This window comes from Jaculus jaculus, chromosome 1, assembly GCF_020740685.1.
Source record: "Jaculus jaculus isolate mJacJac1 chromosome 1, mJacJac1.mat.Y.cur, whole genome shotgun sequence".
Taxonomy (NCBI): Eukaryota; Metazoa; Chordata; class Mammalia; order Rodentia; family Dipodidae; genus Jaculus; species Jaculus jaculus.
This window is the reverse complement of record NC_059102.1, coordinates 41,530,020-41,552,184: the sequence shown is the minus strand read 5'-3', so window position 1 is coordinate 41,552,184 and position 22,165 is coordinate 41,530,020. Positions and strand designations below refer to the sequence as shown.

Sequence of the window (22,165 nt, the reverse complement as noted above, 5' to 3'; positions counted from 1 at the left end):
ACTATATTGCATGTTGGCAATATTCTCCTAAAATTATTTCCCCCTCTTCTGCCCCATTCCACTTATATCCCTCCTCAGTGGTACTGTTAATATCCAATGTGGGGTCATAAAGGCCTCAGTCTTTGTTGGGGCCACCATACCTGAGGATATTCCTACCCACCCCGTGGATCTAACAGTCTTTCTACCCCTCCTTCCACAATGCTTCCTCAGCTTTGGTGGACGTGTTAGAATTCTGACAGTGTTGAGTTCTCTGCAGCTTCTGAATTTTTTCTTTGATAAGTCTTGAGTGATTGCATTGTCTGTCACCATCTAGAGCTGGTTGTTAGACTAACAGTGAGAGTAGTACTTGTGTTAAAATTTCTACTTCCCCTACAATCTCTTGGAGCTCAGCAGCTGTGGTAGAGGTGGTCTCATGGTAATCAGTGGGCTTTCTTTTTTTAACATATTGATGGGTCTTGGTTCTCCCCAGTATTCTGTCCATCTGTTAAAAAAAAAAAAAGCAGATTGTCCAACCAAGAGTGAGAGCAGCTTGAATTAAATGGGATAGGCATGGTTATTTGAGGGATTTTTTTTTACGTGCATACCCACTCTTCTTAGCCAAAGAGCAGTAGAGGCTGTCTCTGGAGTCTATGAGTTTCCTATCCATAAAATTACAACTCAGTTCTCTGTAACAGGTATGGGTTCTCTCCCATTGAGCAGGCCTCATATCCAATCAGAGAGTCATTGATTACCCACATAGGCTGTGTGCCACTATTGCACAGGTGGGTACTCTTGCCCAGTTGTTTGATTTTGTAGCTTGCAGGATCTCCTGCTTGTTCGTGCTGTTGGTGACCATTATCTCCCAGCAACTCTTATAGCACTTTTTAGCCCTAAGAGGGCTAGCCAGCAGGGAACTAGATTTCTTCTCAGTTCTGGCATGATCTCTCAGTGGACTGTGACTCAATCTGTGGTGTCTTCAGTAGCAGGGTTATACCTGTTAGTTCTGGTGGATAACCAAGTGCTTTGGCAATAGCGTGCATTGTTTTGGGACCTCATGGGTCTCCCTGCCCAACAGCTCACTGTGAGATAACCCAATTCTGGCACTGGGATTTACCACCCACAGCCCATGATTTTAGGATTAAGCTTTCTCCACGTTCTACAGGGCGCTTCCGCCTGGACGATCCCCACATCCCGCTTATTAAGGGGCTGTAGATTACTATCCAGGAGAAAGATTTCCATGGTACTATTCATGCTGTAATTAGTTCTTCGTAATTCTCCCTACCCCCAAAAACCCTTATACTCCCTGTCCCTCACCTAGCCTGTCAAGTATCCCCTCCTCTCATCCATCCCTATTTTTGCTTTCTCGCAGTCTCATTATAGTCCTATATGCCAATATCCCTAATGCTTACTGCCACTTACAATCAACTCAGGTTGGTCCAATGCAGGCACATGAGAGGAAATGTGGCATTTGTCTTTCTGACACTGTGTGACTTCACTTAAAATGATTTTTTCCAAGTTTATCCCTTTTCCTGCAAATTTTATTATTTTATTTTTCCTTACCCCTCAGTATAACTCCACTATATATGTATAGTACATCAACATTATCCATTTATCAGTTGATGGGCATATATAGGATTCCAATTCCTAGTTATCACAAATAGAGCAGTGATAAACATGGCTGAGCAACTATCTCTCCAGTAAAAAGTGGAAGTATTGGGGTATAAGCCCAGGAGTAGTATAGCTGGATCAGATGGGAGATCTATTTTTAGCTTTTGACAAGTTTCCATATTGCTTTCCATAGTGGCTGTACAAGTTTGCACTCCCACAAGTAGTGGATGAGGGCTCCTCTTCTGGGCTTTCTTTCAACTATTTTTTTTGGTGGGGGGCTTCAAGGTAGCATCTCAGTTTAGCTCAGGCTGACCTGAAATTCGCTCTGTAGTCCCAGGCTGGCCTCTAACTCACAGTGATCCTCTTACATCGGCCTTCTAAGTGCTGGCTTAAAGGCATGCAGCACCATATTCAGCTTTCTTTTAAATTGTTTTACAGCCTGCATACATACAGACAATATACCATGATCATAATCCCTTCCTACCACCCTCCCAAATCCCTTCTCCACTGAATCCCTTCTTTCCAACTAGTCTCTCTTCTATTCTGACATCATCATTTTTCCCTCCTTATTATGCAAACAGCATCAACCACTGTGAGGTCATAAATGCCATTAGCACTACTTTGCTTCTGGAAGAGAGTATTGCAAAGCAGATCCTGCCACCTCTTCCACAATGGTCCCTGAGCCTTGAAGGGTATGATAGAGACGTCTCAATGCTGAACACTCCACTCTCTTCTCAGAACTTTGATGCATTTTGAGTCCCCCCAGTGGTCACTGCCATTTGAAAAGAGAGGTTTCTTATGCCTTTAGATTGAAATTCTTTTTCTTGTCTTAGCCTTCTTATGCTTGTTCCATCATTCCTGTCCCCATGCCTAGCATAGTTCCTGGCAAGTGGATAGGCATGCAGAAGCCATAGAGAGAAGAAGCACTGTTACAAGGATAAAAATAAAATGTCTAGGGAGGGACCAAGCACTTGGAGACTCCCCAGACATCCAGAGTTGCAGCACATAAATGCCTAAGGTTGGCCTCACATTTATCCAATGAACTGACTACTAGTCAATGGTTTGCCTGTGTGATTCTCTCCCAGAAAACTTCAAGATCTAATTTTGTTTCCTAGTGCCCAGCATGCTTCAGGGCACACAGTAGGTATTTATTAGAAGAGAAAGAGTTCTCTCAAGACAGTGTATGTTTGTCAAGGCTTTTGTTTTCAGTCACCCTTTAGCAGCAGCACAATTCAAACCTAAGTGAAGAAAAAGGAAAAAGAGAAGAAAAAAATCTGTTTTTACATAGGGGTTGTCAGAAGGTTTTAGTATGACAGAATATAGGAATCTGCCTCTGTCCACTGGAATCCATCTTTGTCTTTCTGTTATGTTGGCTTCATTTCTAGGCTGGCTTTCTTGATATTATAGCAAACATAGCTGTTGACAGTCTCAGGGTCATAGCTTTTTGATTCCAACAACAAACGAAAAAAACTGTGTCTTTTTCTAGTGACTTCAACAAAAGCCTCACAGGGGGTTCTGGTTGGCCTGACTTCAGTCAGATACTTATCTTTGGACAAATTGCTGAGACCAGTCTCAAACATAATAGTATGGTCAGCCTCATTTAATCTGTATAGATTAGAAGATGTGATATAGCTAAAACAGAACAAATATATCAATGAAATTACTAACATATTCATGACTGGCATAGAACTAGAAATAGGAGAGAATAAAAAATTGAATCATGGAATACCATTGGGATGTCAAATGGGTAAGTGGTGGGCAATAGTAAGAATCAACACTGGAGATTTAGCTCTTGTTCTAAAAACAATGACGATGTAGTTGGTAGGGGGAGGGATGTGTCCCTGATACTTTCCCAAGCTTCCGAAGAAGCCACCTCAGTCCCCTCCCTCTCCCCTCTGTCTCGGTGGTTCCATGCCCACCTATCAGCAAGGCTTTTCTACTCCCACTTCATGTCAAGGAGGGTGTGAAAGAGTAGGGGACATCCTAATCCCTGTGCTCTTGTGGTCTCAGCCTCTGGGGAACATACATTTTGGGGAAATTAATATTTCACAAGATACTATAAAGCTGAGAAAGAAAGCCAGCATGGTGGCTCACCCCTCTGATCCTAGCGCTCGCTCAGGAGTGAGGAAGAGATGACCTGTGAACTTTCCTCCTGTTAGGAAGGATTTTGCTCAGGGCACTCCCTTTTCTTCTGGTCCAGCCATGACATAGTTAAATTCTGTATCTGGAATTCAGCCAGTCACCAATCACATAACAAGGTTAATAGCAGTCACAGCAGCTGCCACTGCCTGGGTCTAGCAGAACACATCATCCAGCTCTTATTTACATTCAGTGGACCTGTTGAGATCTATAGATATCATTGCCCATTTCACAGTAACACTAATTTTCTGAGGCTCAGAGCAGTTAGGCAGCTTGCCTGGGAGACAAGTATAGGGAAGCAGCTGAATTGGGAGTCGGATGCAGCTTTGCCCACCTCCAGTGCCCTTGACGTGCACTGGGCCACCTCACTGTACTCCTTCCTGGTTCCAAAGGGGCTACAGCCTGGACTCAGGTACAGTTATCACAATGAGGCCAAAGGGACTGGTTTACTTCATGGGACAGGCATAGTACTGGAGCTCTGACCTGCCCCACAGGGCAGAACAAGGGCATTGCACCCCTGCCTTGTTCTTAGACTCCAGTACAGTTAGGAATCGCCAAAGACCTAAGCCCTGCCCTTAGAGAGTCTGGTTTCTACCTCAGTTTGAGTGAAGCCTTAGAATCTGTATTTGAACAGACACTTGATGCCACTACCAGTGTCCTGATATGTTTTCCACATGCGAGGAGCGCAGCCTAGACATGGGTGTGGCTGATATATGTATGTTAAATATGTGTGCTTGAATGCCCTAGTCCATAGAGGGTAGGAATGTGTGTATACTTTGCACAAACTACTCAAGAACAGCTTTGTTAGATTTCATTGTCTTCTCTGTATTTCACCATCTGAGCCCAAACTTCATAGCATGGTGACCAGAAGTCCAGGGCAGTTTACTAACTTTCTAACAAATCCCTTTTTGTACATGTGTATGCATGTGCATATGTACAATATGTTTGTATGTGTGTATTATGTTGTTGTGTGTGTGTGCATACTCGTGTGTGTGAGCACATGCCACAACACACAGGTAGAGGTCAGAGGACAACTTTGTGTCAGTTCTCACCTTTTGCTTTCAGACAGTCTCTCAGTGTTCACTGCTGCAAATGCACTGGGCTAGCTGGCCTGTGAGCTTCTGGGTGATTCTCTTGTCTCCTTCCCTTCTCATCCTAGGCCCACTAGGATAAAGCATTCTGGAAACCTGAAGTCAGGTACTCATGCTTGTAAGGCAAGTACTTTATCTACTGAGCCATCTTCTAGCTCTTTTGAACAAATCTTGTACTCAGAATACACAAAAAGTTTTGGCAGAAATGCATTTGTCTCCTTTTTCTGGACCTGGGAACAGCAATAGGACATGTTCGGGCTTTTCCACAAATATAATTCCTGAATGCTGAGAATCCTCCCTGCCCATGGCCTCTGGGGACTCTGGATGGCCTGCCTGTTGGCCAGATCCTGGAAATGTGGGAAAGATGGTCTCTATCCTTGAGAACTCAGGGTTTGCTAGGGCAGACAGACCAGACCATGTGAAATTCAGGCACACAAACATAACAAAAATAAACCAACTGCACATCCATGCAGTAGAGAGAAATCAAGTGCAGAGTATGGAATGAAGGTCCTAGTTTAAGTTAGAGACTATGAAGGAACTGAATGTAAGTTGTCAGGTTAACCATCAAAAAACACCTTCCTGACCTGGAGACATGGCTTAACAGTTAAGGCACTTGCCTGTGAAGCCTAAGGACCAAGGTTCGATTCCCTAGTAAGCATAATGCACAAGGTGGTACATGCATCTGGAGTTCATTTGCAATGGCTGGAGGCACTGGTACACCCCCATTCTCTGTCTATATCTGTACCTCTCTCTCAAATAAATAATAAATAAGTAAATAAAATGCCTTCCTTGAGGAAGTAAGCATTCATTTATTCGTTCACTCATTTACTAAGTGGAATTCACAGAGGGAAGATCTTGGCTAGTCACTGATACGGTTACTGCTATAGGCACAGCAGACCCAACATCTGCCTTCATGGGAACACAGCACCAGATGTGTGCTGTGGTGAAGGTGGTGTGGGGCATTATAGCATACAGATGTTTACATAGTCCAAGAGGAAAGTCAAGTAAATGCTGAAGAGGGATTCCCAAAGAGAGGGTTGCCTCTTCCTGCTAGGCCAGGGACACAAGTTCAAAAAAGAATAAAGGCTGTTGGCCTACCCACTTTGTCTTCCCATCCAGGCTCATGTACCACCATGTTGACACAAGTTCAAGCTTTGTCCATACAGCACTCCCACCTCATGGGCCATTATGATCTACTCTCAGGAGGACTGAGCCTGGAAATGGTCTTGGGGCCATTTGACTAGAGAACTTGGAAGGCCTGGGTCTACAAGAGGAGAATGATCCAGAAATAGGTACATAGCCCATGGGCAGTCATGTGTTCTCCACCTACTCACTGTGCAAAGAGGCACAACTGGGCAAGCATCAGGTAGGGCCCTTCTGACATGTAAAGCCCACAGATACCATCTTAATGGCAAGTCAAGGAGAGGTGGGCCTGAGGGATGAGGAAGCATGGGCTAATAAAATAAGCTGAGCATGGAGGAGCCTTCTGTGGAAGGAACAACATTCCAGTGTCTCTGACATGGGAAGGAACCTAGTTTATTTCTCTAAAATGAAGGGCATGAGAGAGAGGTGAGGTGATGTAGAACAGGTATGGGCCTGGTGAGTCAAGTGAATCATTAGAGTTTATAAAGGACCATAGGAAAATGGAAATGTCACTTTAAAATTGAAAGAATATTCTTCCTAATTGATCTCCCATGCAGCCAATATGGCATTTGATATGGAAAGAGAGAAAAGTGTTTAAAGTTTGGCTAGACCTACAAGTACCTAAAAAGGCAAAAGAAGTGAAGATGATTGTGCATGGCAGCAGACCGCTATTATTCCAGCTGCCGGAGCAGCTCAAGCAGGAGGATTATAAGGTTAAGTCCACCCTGAACAATTTAGTGAGGAAACTAATGTCAAAGAAGGGGTAGGGATGTAGCTCAGTGTGAAGAGTGCTTGTCTAGTGTCAGCAAGGCCCAAAGTTCAATCGAGAGAGAGAGAGAATTGAGAGGGAGGGAAGAGGGGAGGGAAGGAAGAAGGGAGACTGTGAAGGGTCTATGGGCATGGGTCAGGGTTCAAGATCATCAGGATAAGGCAGAATCTTCTAGGAGAGGATCTTGAAGACCTGAGCTGAGGGTCTAGAAATTGGGCAAGATAACCCGCTACAGGAAATGCCTGCATGCTTTAGGGACAGTCTCTATGCTGGGGAAATAGTACACTATGTGATATTGATATTTTTCTTTATGACTTATTATCCTGAAATTCCTTCTGAATTGGCATCACATCTCATTTTCCATTTAGCAAACATAGCCACAATTTATGCTGTGAGCAACATTTTCACATCATTGAATCTCTTTTTTAATCTCATTTATTTTATTCATTTGTTTTGTCTTAATGACACTCTAACTACTTAACCAATAAAATTATGAATCCATTAGGCCATAATAAAAATTGTCCCTGAAGTGTTTAAGCAGATGTTACTCTGTGTGTGTGTGTGTTAACAGTGCTTACATAATCTCAACAACCAGGGGCCCTTGGGGACTCACACTCACGAATGGAACAGTTGGTTTAAATTAGGTTTCCATGTGAAATACAGTATCGCTATTTTTTCCTTAGCATTGTGGGAAAGTGTATGGAAAATAATTGACTGATAGTAAATAAGTCTGTATGCATGATCACTATTGAAACATAAACCAAGTAGTAGTGGATGCCTACTCTGTGAAGTCTGCCTCTCCCATGGCAGAAGTTAACCCTTTCCTGACACTAAAAGAACACTGCCTTTCCAGAGAGCTTGATTTCTTCAACAGGAAAAGCACTAAAGCCATGGGAAGTTTCAAGCCAGAAGCCTCAAGCACTGAGCTGGGTGACTCTGAGGAGTCATTTTAACTTGTCAAGATCTCATTTCCATTTGAAAGGAAAATGATTTGATTTGTTGCCCATTGTAGAGTGGGGCCTATCAAAAGCAAATTAAGCTAAAGAAAATTGGATTCTGTTGGAAAAATAAGTTTTTGATCTAAGAAAGCCAGGGTTTTATAAAATTGACTTTTAAATGTATGAGGGGACAGGACATGGAGATGATGAGTAAGGGGTTGCTTGTAGCTGCAGGAAATGTCCTGGGCTGATCTGCACGGGGCTTATTTTAGAGGCTTGATTCCAGGTCTGCTTGATGATGCCTGAGGGCCAGTATTCTCCAGAGCAAGTAGAGCTCCTGGGTTCAGGCCAGCAATTTATTCAGAAAGGAATTACCAGAGTCCTTGCTTTACTATCCAAAGTATCATGACCTCGGAAAGTCACTTCTCTGTGAGACATAGATTCTTTTGGTTGGTTGGTTGGTTGGTTGGTTGGTTGGTTGGTTGGTTGGTTGGTTTTGTTCTTGTTTTCATTTATTTTGTTTGTTTTGTTTGTGGTACCAGAGATCATACCCAGGGCCTTGCAAGCCACAGATTCCTGACCTGGAAAAATGGTGTAGGACTGCCCTCTGTAGTTGCTACTGGCACTAAATGTCATTAATTCTTATGGTTTTCCATTTGGGAGCTGTATGCCTTCTTCGTTGGGCTGCTATTACTCAGTTGTCTGGGTCACTGTGAGTTCTATCTCAGCCTCATCCGCTCTCAGGCTGGGGAAAGTATTGCTCCCTGGGTTTCAGCACTGTTGGTGACCCATGTCCAACTAATGGGGTCACGTAGGGTCAAGATCACTGCTTTGTGGTACCAACTGAACTCATCCACCCAGATGTTAGCCAGGGTAGAGAAAGCAACTCAGATGAACAGCCCTGTTCAAGCGCCACACGGCAGCACTTAAGCCATCTTAGAACTTAAAGAGATGACTGAGAGACGAGCGAGGTGGCTCACGCCTTTAATGCCTGCACTCAGGAGGCAGAGGAAGGAGGATCGATGGCCCTGAGTTTGGGGCCAGCCTGGAACTGCATAGTGAATTCCAGGCCAACCTGGACTAGACCGAAACTCTTTCACCAAAAATAAACAAAAATAAAGAGAGAGAAAGAGAATTTAAAGGCTGCCTGTCATAAAGGAAATATAAATGTGAGTTATTAAAATTGATATGCTAAACTGTATAGTAAAAAAAACAAATCATATTATAATAACTTTATTCCCAGAACTAGTAAACATTAGAGTTCCTGTGTGCACATGCAGCATGAAGTGAGGAATTCCTAGTGAAGCCTCTGAAGTTCAAAGCCAGCCTTCACTACCTTGTTTTAGGACCCTCAGCAAGCCTTTTGGATTATGAATCATCCCTGACTCAGGATGGTAGTGAGAGATAAATGAAGTGGCATGGATACAATGCTTAGAGTGCTTCCTGGCACATAATGAATGCTATGTAATTATTTGTTTTTATTATTTTGTCACTGAGAACATAATGATAATGTATTGTAAAAGATTATTCAAAATATTTTTGGATTTTTTTTTTTTTGAGGTAGTGTCTCCCTCTAGCCCAGGATGAGCTGGAGTTCACTGTGTAGTCTTGAATTCACAGAGCCCCTCCTACCTCATCCTCCTTTGTGCTGAGATAAAGGCATGGGGGGTCACATCCAGCTATTTCTGTATTTTTCTTATTTATTTGTTATTTATTTGAGAGAGAAAGAGGCATATATAAATAGAGAGAGAAAGGGTATATGAGGGCCCCCAGCCACTGCAAAAGAACTCCAGTCACATGTGCCACCTTGTGCATCTGGCTTACGTGGGTTCTAAGGAGTTGGGCCTCGGTCCTTAAGCTTCACAGGCAAGTGCCTTGACCACTAAGCCATCTCTCCAGCCCCATTTTTGTCTTGTTTGGGTTTTTTTTTTTTAATTTGTTTGCTTGCTTTTTGAGGTAGGGTCTCACTGTAGCCCAGGATGACCTGGAATTCACTATGTAGTCTCAGGGTGGCCTTGAACTCACAATGTTTCTCCTACCTTGGCCTCCTGAGAGCTGAGATTAAAGGTATGCACCTGCCCAGCCATTTTTGTATTTTTTTTATTTGCAATCCACATTTTATTGTTTGATAAATGTTTCAATTTATGGGATAAGTACATTGATTGTATTTAACATACTTTTTGTTTTATTCTTGTTTTTCTTTTATAAATACTTTATTTATTTATTGGAGAGAGATGGAGACAGATAGGATGGGCACAGCAAGGCCTCCAGCCACTGCAAATGAACTCCAGATGCATGCAAAACCTTGTATATTTGGCTTATATGGGTCCTGGAGAATCGAACCTGTGTCCTTTGGCTTTGCAGGCAAGCTCCTTAACCACTAAGCCATTACTCCCACCCCTTGTTTTTGTTTTCTGGGATAGGGTTTTGCTCTAGCCCAGATTGACCCAGAATTCACTATGAAGTCTCAGGATGGCCTTGAACTCACAGTGATACTCCTACCTTTGCCTCCCAAGTGCTGGGATTAAAGATGTGCACCACCATGCCCAGCATATTTAATCTTGTGCATATATATGAGGTATTTTAATCATCTTTACCCTCCATTATCCCTTCTTATCCCTTTCTCATTCACACTAACCCCTTTTCTCTTCCCAACTAGTCTTCCATCTACTTTTATATCTTTACCGATGTTCGTTTTGTTTTTGTAACCCAATGCATTTAAAGAGGACTGCTTACAGGAATATAGGTTAGGAGTTATTGGCAAAAGCATGAGCAACTTACCAGTGGCTACACCACTGAAGAAAGTCCCTCCCTAGCAACCAGTAACTTCAGAGAAGGGCCTCATGAGCCCCTCCCCACTCCATGACGGAATGTTGACAGGCCCACTTTGGTACAGGTAATCACATCTACTGAGAGTTTAAGAGTTCAGGTGGTCATGGCATACCCAGTAACACTGTTCTACAATACTCCTCCTTATCCTCCAGCTGTTATATCCTTTCTGCCCACTCTTCTGTGATATTGTTCCCTGGGTCAAAATTGTGCACTCGGGGCTGGAGAGATAGCTTAGTGGTTAAGGCACTTATCTGAAAATCCTAAGGACCCAGGTTCGATTCCCCAGGACCCACAAAAGGCAGATGCACCTGGTGGCACATCTGTCTGGAGTGTTGGCAGTGGCTAAAGGTCCTGATGTGCGCACGCACTCTCTCTCTCTCTCTCTCTCTTTCTCTTCCCCCCCCCTTCTCTCAAAGAAATAAATAAATATTTAAGAAAAAACTGTACACTCAACAATCTCTTATTGTCAGCACTTGGACCACTTGAGTTCTTCAGTAACTGCTACATGACCATAATAGTTTTAGTCTCACAAAGTTGTCTATAAGGAGGGATTTTACCACTGCCTTTAAAAGTGAAGATGAAGGTGCAGAGAGACTGACGGCCTGCCCCGAATCCTGTGCCAAGTAGTGATTGGGCTAGGTTTGCACTCCAGAGCTCTTTGCTGAGTTCTTCTGTTTCTAATACCAAACTACTTAAAATAAAAAAGAAATTCTTTTGGAAACGTATTTATCAAGCCCCCAGGGCATGGCTGCAGTGACTGTCCCTCCTCATCTTCCAGGTAAGCTCCTGGGTGACATGGCTGATCCTCACAGCGGGCTCCATGGAGGAGAAGCGGGAAGTCTTCTCATATTTGGTCCACGTGGCCAAGTGCTGCTGGAACATGGGCAACTACAACGCCGTCATGGAGTTCTTAGCTGGCCTCAGGTAAGGCAGTGTGAATATGGGGATGTGGTGGTTCCTCATACCACTCAGGTGACTCTGAATTAATTCCCTGGGTAGCCACACTTAGAAGGCTAAGCAATGGTTGGCGATGATTTTGGAGAATGCCCTACCTGTCTTCTCCCAGCACCACAAGCCCTGCCCCTCAAAGATACTGCAGAAAACAGCCTCTATAGGCCCATTACAATCCTGCCTCACTATATCTGCTGTGATCTCAGGTGCTTGACCAGAGTAAATAGAATGGTTGCAGAACCCGTTGATCTTCTCACTGGTCCCTCTCTTTCTGCCCATTAAACCTTACTGATATAGTCCTCTCTCCTGCTCTGTCAACTGCCCAGAACTGTGAGCTCTGGACCACTACCTCCCTTTAGCAATAACAGTGACTAACACTGACAACAAGCTTCCAATACTGTTAGCTTTCCTTAGTACTTAGCATCCATTGCATGTCCAGTTCAAAATAGCTCACTACATTCCACATAATATATCTTTTAATTCTCAAAACAGATTTTTGTGGTAAGTAGGAACTAACGAGAAATTAAGTCGATTATCCAAGATCCCCTGGCGTGGTGGGATATAATCCAAGCAGCTGGGTGGCACAGGGTTCCACTTAGGCTGGCCTCAAACTCACCATACTCCTGCTTCACCTCCCAAGTGCTGAGATTATAGGGATATGCCACCATGCACAGCTGACTTGGATTTAAGGGCCCCATAATCTTGATCCCTCTGATACTGATAAAGCTGAAAACAAAACCTCCATCCCATCATAAAGCCTCGCCTTTCTTACTGCCTTTCTTCCTCTTCTACTTGACGTAAAGTAAGTCCCATTCCTGTGGAAGGAAGCTTGATGTATGAGAAAGGACAGCCTACTTAATAAGAAATACAGTATTAAAGTTTTAAATAATTGAATAATTAGGGCTGTAGAGAGGGCTTAGCAGTTAAGGAGCTTGCCTGCAAAACCAAAGAACCCAGATTCAATTCCCCAGGACCCACGTAAGCCAGATGCACAAGACTGCACATGCATCTGGAATTTGTTTGCAATGGCTGGAGGCCCTGACACACCTATTCGTTCTCTCTCTCTCCCTCTCCCTCCCTCTCTCTCTCTCTCTCTCTCTTAAATAAATGAATAAATAAATAAATAAAATTGAATAATTAGTATAATTAGTAGTAGGGAATCAACTCTTGGTTGTCCAGTGGAATAGCTGTATGATCTGGATAAGACACTCGACCTCACTGAGCCTTGGTTTCTTTGTAAAATGAAGAAATACCAAAAGAGTACCTAGCTCTCCAGGCCAGTGGACCTGGCATGTGATAAAGGCCCCATCAAGACAAGCTACTGCTACTGTTTCCTGAGGCTCACCGTCCCTATGAGGGTGCTCACTGCAGGAAGGTGTTGCTCCATGACAATATTTTTCTTTGATTCTCCAGGTCCCTACATAGGGATTCCAGTTTGAAGAAATGAAAATTTCAAGAGGATCTTTTTTTTTCCTTTGAACTTTCTTTTTATAATTATTTTTATTTTATTTATTTATTTGAATGAGTGAGAGACAGAGAGAGAGACAAGAGAGGCAGATAGAGGCACCTGGGCCTTCAACCAAATGAACTCCAGATGCATGTGCCACCTTGTATATCTGGCTTACATAGGTCCTAGGGAATCGAACCTGGGTCCTTTGTCTTTGCAGGCAAGCACCTTAACCACTAAGCCATTTTTCCAGCCCTTCTTTCAACTTTCTTAACTAGGAATAAACTCATATGGCCATGTTATCAGCTTGAAAAATGGCTTTGTACCAGGCATACCTCAAAGAAGAAAAACTCAGTGGTAGAGCGGGAGGTTATATCCATATGACCCTGGTCTTATGGGTGATGGGTTTCCTATAAACGAGTCTGTTACATTTATTTTAAAGCTGGGTGTGGTAGCACACGCCTTTAATCCCAGCACTCAGGAGGCAGAGGTAGGAGGATCGACGTAAATTCAAGGCCACCCTGAGACAACAGAGTGAATTCTAGATCAGCTTGAGCTAGAATGAGACCCTACCTAGAAAATGAAAAACAAACAAACATTTAAGAAAAATATTGTGATAAAGTGTCTTCTTTGCTGGTGCCTATACTTGTATTTCATTGGCAATGTGGTGCTGGCTGGTGTCTGGGACCACCCCTTCTCTCCCTACTGATGTGACAGTCCTCTTAGCAAATGAATGTCCCAGAGACCAAAGTACAAGCTGTAATGCCTTTTCTAAAAATATGTTTTATTTATTTATGTGAGAGAAAGAGGCAAAGAGAGAGGGAGAGAATGGGCATGCCAGGGCCTACAGCCACTGTAAATGAACTCCAGATGCGTGCACCCACTCCCTTGTGCATCTGGCTTACGTGGGTCCTGGAAAGTCAAACCAGGATCCTTTGGCTTTGCAGCAAACACCTTAACCACTAAGCCATCTCTCCAGCCCTGTAATACTTTTTATATCCTAGCCTCAAAAGTTATCCTCTGTCACTTCCTCCATGCTGTATTGGTCACTCAGAATCATCTCTGAGACACTGTGGATATATCCCACACAAAAGCATAATACCAGGAGCTATGACCATTGGTAGCCATCTTAGAAACGGACTGTCATGTACCATGTTTCATATTCTATCCATATAAGAATAACCTCAAAATGACACTTGGAAACCTAGAGAGAATTTGATTTTTAGACCCAATTTAGTTTGAATTAAGAATTCAAGAAAGCCTTACACCCAGGAGATCCTCTTAGACAAAAACTAACCTCATGGGGCTGGAGAGATGGCTTAATGGTTAAGGCACTTGCCTGCAAAGCCTAAGTATTCAGATTTGCTTCCCCAGGACCTATGTAAGCTAGATGCACAAGATGTTGCATGTTTCTAGAGTTCATTTGCAGTTGCTAGAGATCCTGGCATGCCCATTCTCTCTCTCTATCTATCTATTTACCTGTCTCTCTCTCCCTACCAATGCTCCTGTATTTGTCTCAACACTAAAATTATCTTTATGAATAGTGGGAAGTGTACCAGGTAGAATTAGCTCTTTCCTAGGAACAATATATACAGGAGATGAGTTTTCAGTTATTCTCTTTTGTGCATGTACATGTGTGCAACATATGTATTGGAGTGTGTGTGGTATACATATGTGTGTTATATGCATATGTATGTGCGGATGTGCATACCTCATGCATGTATAGAAGTCATATGGCCTTCCCCACACCATCACTCATGCATGTGTTTCCTTGAGATGGGATTTTTCACTGATTCTGGAGTTTTCCATTTTCATGTTCCCCCAAAAGTCTGTCTCTGCTCCCCACAGGACCAACATTATAGTTATAGGCATGTGTGGTCCAACTGTTTATATGCATGCTGGGGAATTTAACTCAGGTTATTTCAGATCCTCACCCTTGCATCAGATGTGCTCTTACTCACTGAGGCATTGCTCCAACCTCCTCATTTGTTTGTTTGTTTGTTTGTTTGTTTGTTTGTTTGTTTGTTTTTGGAGGTAGGGTCTCACTCTAGTCCAGGCTGACCTGGAATACACTATGTAGTCTCAGTATCACTCAAAGTGATACTCCTACCTCTGCCTCCCAAGTGCTTGGATTAAAGGTGTATGCCACCACACCAGGCTCCAACCTCTTAAATATTCTTTATTTTAAAAAGTATTATTTATTTATTTGAGAGAAAGATAGAGGGAATGATGTAGACAGTGAGAGAGTGAGAATGGGCACACCAGGGCCTCCAGCCACTGTAAACAAGCTCCAGATGCATGTGCTACTTTGTGCATCCAGCTTTATTCGGGTACTGGGGAATCGAATCTGGGCCTTCAGGCTTTGCAAACAAGTGACTTTAACCACTAAGCCATCTCTCCAGCCCTTTACTATTCCTTTGATGTGAATACATGGCTTATGTTTGTATTTTGGGTCTTGAAAAGCCCTGTGATGCCAAATAACTTAACTACATCAAGATAACTGAGGTTTTTCTCTTTATAATTTCTCTCTTTTAGCAATTAGATGGGATGTAACATCCTCATTGTTAAATGGCTTTTGATTTTTTTTTAGATATTATACATTTGGCTTCCTCTAACTGAGTTTTTTAAGGAAACAATTAGAAGTTCAAAGATGTTTATTTAGTCATGCTTTTAATTCAGAAGAATCTAAATTGACATCAGTGGGAAAATAGTTAAAGGAAATAATATGATGTATCCAGATAATAATATTTAGCCATCTAAAAGCAAGATGAAACCCACTCCCTGCAGAGACTGACTGAGGCTTCTTGGTGCCCACGATGACTACCAATAACCCCAATGAAGACCCTCAGCCAAATTGGAGCAGGGAAAGCCTAAGAGTACAACCTTTTTATTTTAAAAAACCAATAAATAGGGTTGGAGAGATGGCTTAGCAGTTAAAGCACTTGCCTGCAAAGCCAAAAGGACCCAAGTTCAATTCCCCAGGACCCATGTAAGCCAGATGTGCAATGTGGCACATGCATATGGAATTTATTTACAGCAGCTGGAGGCCCTGGCATGCCCATTCTCCCTCTCTCTCCCCCCTCTCTCTTTCTCTCTCTACATATATATCTCAAGTAAATTAATAAAAATATTTTTAAAGTACCAGTAGTAACAATTCTCATTTTAACAAAAAGTAATTGATTTTTACTGATTTGTCTTTTGTCTCCAAGTATAATTTGATGGCTCCATTACTCATATAGGGAGATTATTATTAATGAAAACCATATCTCATCTATTTATTCATTACATAAGAATCCATTTATTTATTTATTTATTTTGGTATTTTGTTTTTGTTTTTCGAGGTAGGGTCTCACTCTGGCTCAGGCTGACCTGGAATTCACTCTGTATTCTCAGGATGGCCTCGAACTCACAGTGATTCTTCTACCTCTGCCTCCCAAGTGCTGGAATTAAAGATGTGTGCCACCACGCCCGGCTAAGAATCCATTTATAAATTAAGCTGGACTTCTTCCTGGGTTTGAGGGCCACCTCATCTGACAGGCAGGCCTTCCAAGACACCTCAAACCCAACTCGTTCCATAGTACCTGCTATGGACTTAGAGGAGACACCAGCATTTTGTCAACTCTGCAAAAGCAAGACATCCACTGGAACTTTCTCTCTCTCTTTGCCTTTGGGTAATTTCAGCCTGTTCGTCATCTTTAGTCAAGGGCCATATACCAGGGCATGTGATGAGAAAACTGCTCAGGACATAGAACAGCATCTCCAGGAAGTTCACTTGAAACCTCCTACATTTGGGGTAAACGTCTTTCTCACATAAGCCCTCCCACATTTCTTTCCTAAGAAAGAGTCCCAACCTATCTGCTCAGATCTTCTAGTGTGGACTGAAGGAGAGTGAGAGCCCACTGAGGGCAGAGCAGTTTGGACCCTCCTCATGATGACATAACTCCTCCACTTAGAAGGTAGGGTACAGTGTCTCCTGTTGACTTCAGTAACAATTTCATAGTAGGAAAATTTCCATTTAACATCTTCTTATAAAAATAATGCTTCAAAATGAGGTCCTTCAAAGCAGGCTGGCAGCTTCATGTCAAACTGGATTTGATAAAAACAAATTCTTCCCAAGAAGTCAAAAGATCAGGCTTCATGAGTCTGCCTAAGAGATTCGAAGATGAGGAGGAGTAGAGAGGGCAGGTTTTCTGTGGACAACCCTACATAAACATGTGGACAAACCATGTTACTATGAACTGGCATTACCTGAAGAAGCCATGTCTATACCAAAGAGCCCACAGACTGATCTTGATTGTGAAGAGAAGTAATATTTTAAATTGAGAGCCAAAGTTCTCTTGGGCTATGTTTAGTCTTTTATAGCCACTTACTATCAACCCTATATTTGCCCTAATTTCAAAGTTTTACTAGGTAAAACTGGGGATGTATTACAGACCTCCAGCTTCCACCAACCCCAAAGAACATGGTAAGATGACATCTGAAATCTGCAGACAACAGTTCTCTGCCTTGCTTTATCTCACCTTCCTGAGGCTCCCAACAGTAGGCATTGATTTATGACTATTTTGTTCTTTGACCTCTTTCACAGTGGAATATGTCATTCAGAGAACTTGTGTCCCTGTTTCTGGCCCTCGTTAACTAATATTTCACACAGAATAAACGGCAGAATTGTTATTTTACATCAACAACAGCCATTGTGGTTTTCTTTTGGCTATAGCAGCCAGGAAAACTGCACCAGCGCTCAGGGTCTAGCTCCCATACTTAACCTATTATTGTGTATGTGTGGGGTGTATGCTTGTGTGTTTGTGTGTATGGGTACATATGTGAGCACATGAATGCAGAAGCCAGAAGCCAATGTCTGGTGTCTTCCACAATCACTCTCCAACTTTTTTTTTTTTTTTTGAGACAGGGTGTCTCACTGAACCTGGAGCTCACCAATTCAGCTAGACTAGCTAGCCAGCAAGTCTTAAAGATGCTCCTGTCTCTACCTCCCCAGTGCTGGAATTATAGGCATGCTACCTCACCAGGATTTACATGAGTAATGGGGATCTGAACTCAGATCTTCATGTGTGCACAGCAAGCGCTTTACCAATGGAACCATCTCCCCAACCCCTAGTTAACCTATTTTTGTTTGTATCTATCCTATTTTATTTTGTGGTTCAAGTTACATAAATAATAATACTCTTGTCATTTGGGGAAATAGAAATCCTAAATAAATATTAACAAATAAAGAACACTAAGGAGGTAAAAAGAATGGATCTATATGGACTTTAGCCTATGTTAGCTCTTGTTCAGTCTTAAAAGAGAATGTCATTTCTTTGCAATAGGTCAAGAAAAGTTTTAAAAATGTGGCAGTTCATGGACCAGTCTGACATTGAGACCATGCGGAGCCTGAAGGATGCCATGGCTCAACACGAGTCTTCCCTGGAGTACAGAAAGGTGGTGACCCGGGCCCTGCACATCCCTGGCTGCAAGGTGGTTCCCTTCTGCGGGGTGTTTCTGAAGGAGCTCTGTGAAGTGCTTGATGGAGCCTCTGGCCTGCTGAAGCTATGCCCACGATACAATTCCCAAGAAGAGGCTTTAGAAGTAAGCCTTTCCAAACCAGCAGCTCTGAGGAGTCCCCTCTGGCCCTTTGTGGACTCACTGCCACAACAAGAAATGCTTCTGAGCCCAGAGTAATCCTTGTTAGGTTGTTTGTGAGTAGCAAGTAGGTTCTGGAAGGTTTTAGAGAAAATGATGTCAACTGGCATGAGGCTCAATATTATTACATTTGCTTTAATGTGACACTTTGAGCACAGGTGGAAAAGTATGCTGTTTTGGATTTTAATTTTACAAGTTTTTCTAACTGGGCAAAACTATCTAGATTCAGAGGATAAAGACAGAGTAAGAGCATTAACTTTTCAGTATCAGTGGAGGAAGGAGGGGGAGTAAGTCAGTGCTTTGTGGAGGAAGCCAGTGCCTCACATTCCAGGCTCAAAACTCTGCTCCCATCTGCCCAGGCCCAAGGCTTTTATTCTTGGTGCTGGAAGTGGAGAAGCTAGTGTCAGCTGAGGGCACTGGGCTATAGGAAGAGAGGCACTGCAAAGATAGAAGAGAAGCAAAAGGAAACCTCCTCAGGCATTTAAAGGTGAAAGATCTGGGCTGGAGAGATGGCTTAGCGGTAAGGCACTTGCCTGCAAAGCCAAAGCACCTAGGTTTGATTCCTCAGGACCCACGTAAGCCAGATGCATGCATCTGGAGTTTGTTTCCAGTGGCTGGAGGCCCTGGCATGCCCATTATTTCTCTTCTTCTCTCTCTCCCTCTTTCTCTCGGATAAATAAATAAATAAATAAATAAATAAATAATATTTTATTTTAAAAAATGTCATAGAGAATTTGAGGTGTCCCATATTTGGAAATCCCAAGCCCAAGTCTAGGGTCCCTCTCATAATGACAGGGCTCATGACTGACACTTCACATGCATGCACACACACACATGCACATACACACGCGAGCACACACACACATACACACACACAAACAGCTTATTGTTGAAAGCCGGAATACTCAGAACTTCCTCTTATCTCATGTCCCCTGCAAACAAAAGTGTCAGTGGTATCAGGAAATCTTGACCACTAGCTTATCCGTGGGGAGAGAGGGGGAGGAAGACTCCCGCGCTCCACTCTCAGCTCCCTTCTGTCCTGAGAAGAGGGAACACCACATCTCTTGGCCCAGCTGTGGCTCTCCCTTCTGATATGAGAAAATTCAGCCTCAAGAATACAGACAATAGCAGCTTAAAACCCAGCAAGAAGCCACTGTCTTCCTGTAGGGACACATGGGCAATTAAAAAAAAAGGCAGCTTTCCTTGAGCCCTCTTGTTTCATCTCATTCCGTAGCATAGTGATCTTTTGTCATGGTTTTTCTCAATTCTCAGCACAAGGAAAAAAATAACTCTGCCTCTCCTCTTAAAGTGGATAATCTTCCCCAGGGAACCCTGAAATAATGTTACTTTTTGTGTCATGAATTTGAAGTGTGTTGATTCTTAAGGGTCCTGAAATTGAATTAGTAGGAACAAGTGTGAGTTTTGGTACTTCGTGTGGTGAAATGAGAAACTGTTTTTCCTGGAGGTTCTTGTCCATAATGCAGACACAGATGCTGTCACACACAGCTACTAGGGTTGTTTCACTAGCCAAGTAGACTACTCAGACATATTCAGTTGCAAGAGCAAATTCTTGATCTTTTTTCCCTATAGTTTGTAGCAGATTATAGTGGACAAGATAATTTCTTACAACGAGTGGGACAGAATGGCTTAAAGAATTCGGAGAAGGAGTCCACAGTCAATAGCATCTTCCAGGTCATCAGGAGCTGCAGTCGAAGGCTGGAGGTGGAGGATGAGGATAGTCCCAGTGAAGGGAACAGCTCCAGGAAAAATTCCTTGAAGGACAAAACCCGATGGCAGTAAGTTTAATATTCTAATGGGGGAAATGAGCTTTTCTTCTTTTTTTTTATTTTTCTGTTGCTAAGTTCTATTTCCCTACTTCAGTTTAGTTTCTCAAGGATACCTAGTAGAAACTCATCATTTTTTTTTTTTTTGTGAATAGCCCATGCTGTTTTATCTTCTAACCTTACTAGTTCCTTTATAAAAATAATATTTTGTTCATTTATTTATGTGAGAGAGAGAGAGGAAGAGGCACACAGGGAGAATATGGACACACCAGGGCCTCCTGCCACTGCAAATGAACTCCAGATGCATGTGCCATTTTGTGTATCTGGCTTTACATGGTTACTGGGGAATCAAACCCTGGTTGTAAGGCTTTACTGCTGACTGCTTTGACTGCTGAGCCATCTCTCCAACCCACTTATCAATTCTTTTTTAATATTTTATTTATTTATTTGAGAGAGAGAGAGACCAGAGAGAAAGGGGCAGACACAGACAGAGTGCATATGGGTGCACCAGGGCCTCCTACCACTGCAAAGGAGTTCCAGATACATGCAGCACTTTGTGCATCTGTATTTACCTGGGTACTAGAGAATCAAACCTGGGCCATCAGCCTTTTCAAGTGTGTGGGGCACAGTGATTTGCAGATGCTGAAGGCCAAAGGAACTGTGCTTTGTTGACTCCACAAATAATAGCCTGCAGCCCCATTGCTGTGGCAAAACCTGACTCCATGAAAACTGTCACAAAGAAAGAACAATCTCATGGTCCACTGGTTCTCCTGGTGGGCACGCTATCCTTAGGATTCCTCTCAAAGCCATCAGTCACTTCTGCCAGAAAACCCATGGGAATCACTCCCAGAAACCCTGAAAAGCGATCCTAAAAGTCTCGAGCCTCAGCAGAAAGGGAATAGAGTTGAGAGAATCTCAAAGTGTCATCTTAAGGCAGTCCATCCTCTGCATAGGTGAAAAAGTGGTTCCCGGAGAACTGAGGTCAATTGCCTAAATAATAACAAAGCCCAAGCATGATCCTGACCATGCACCAGGGCTTGGACAGGAGTCTTTGTCCTGTGGTAGTGAAGACTTCTTTTTTGGCTGGAGAGGAGCTAACCCTCAGCCTCTTTTTTGTATCTAATGCCTGTGGATTATGAAGAGCTGACCTCGTTTTCCAATCTTGTTTGTATTGTATGTGTGTTATGTATATGAGTACAGGCAGGAATGTGGTCAGAGGGCAACCTCAGGTGTCATCTTTCACTTTTTTTTTTTTGTTTTTTTGTTTTTTGTTTTTTTGTTTTTTGAGGTAGGGTCTCACTCTGGTTCAGGCTGACCTGGAATTAACTCTGTCATCTCAGGGTGGCCTTGAACTCATGGCGATCCTCCTACCTCTGCCTCCCGAGTGCTGGGATTAAAGGCGTGCGCCACCACGCCCGGCTATCTTTCACTTTTTTAAAATTATTTTTATCTATTTATTTGAGAGAGAAAGGGAGAGTGAGAATGGGCATACCAGAGCCTCCAGCCACTGCAAATGAGCTCCAGATGCATGTGCCACCCTGTACATCTGGCTTATGTAGGTTTTGGGGAATTGCACCTGGATCCTTTGGCTTTGCAGGTAAGTGTCTTAATCGCTAAGCCATCCCTCAGCCCTCTTTCACTTTTTTAGAGGCAAGCTCTCTTTGTTGTTCTCCACTACGTATACCAGGCTGCCTGGCCTGCAAGTTTCTAGAGATTCTCCTGTCTCCATCTCGCATTTTGCCATAGGAGCACTATGCACACTGCTGCATCAACCTTTACGTGAGTTTGGGGATTTTAACTTAGGACCTCACACTTATACAGCAAGTACTTAACTAACTGAGCCATCT

General features: G+C 42.9%; 1 protein-coding gene across 1 annotated transcript in view; it reads left to right on the top strand.

Moving 5' to 3' along the window:
• Plce1 (phospholipase C epsilon 1) overlaps positions 1 to 22,165 on the top strand; it is a 328,593-nt gene that overhangs the window by 211,235 nt on the left and 95,193 nt on the right. The window contains exons 4-6 of the mRNA XM_045149602.1: positions 11,278 to 11,423; positions 18,222 to 18,480; positions 20,125 to 20,330. Of these exons, the coding sequence (XP_045005537.1) occupies positions 11,278 to 11,423; positions 18,222 to 18,480; positions 20,125 to 20,330 (611 nt within the window). The remainder of the gene's footprint in view (positions 1 to 11,277; positions 11,424 to 18,221; positions 18,481 to 20,124; positions 20,331 to 22,165) is intronic.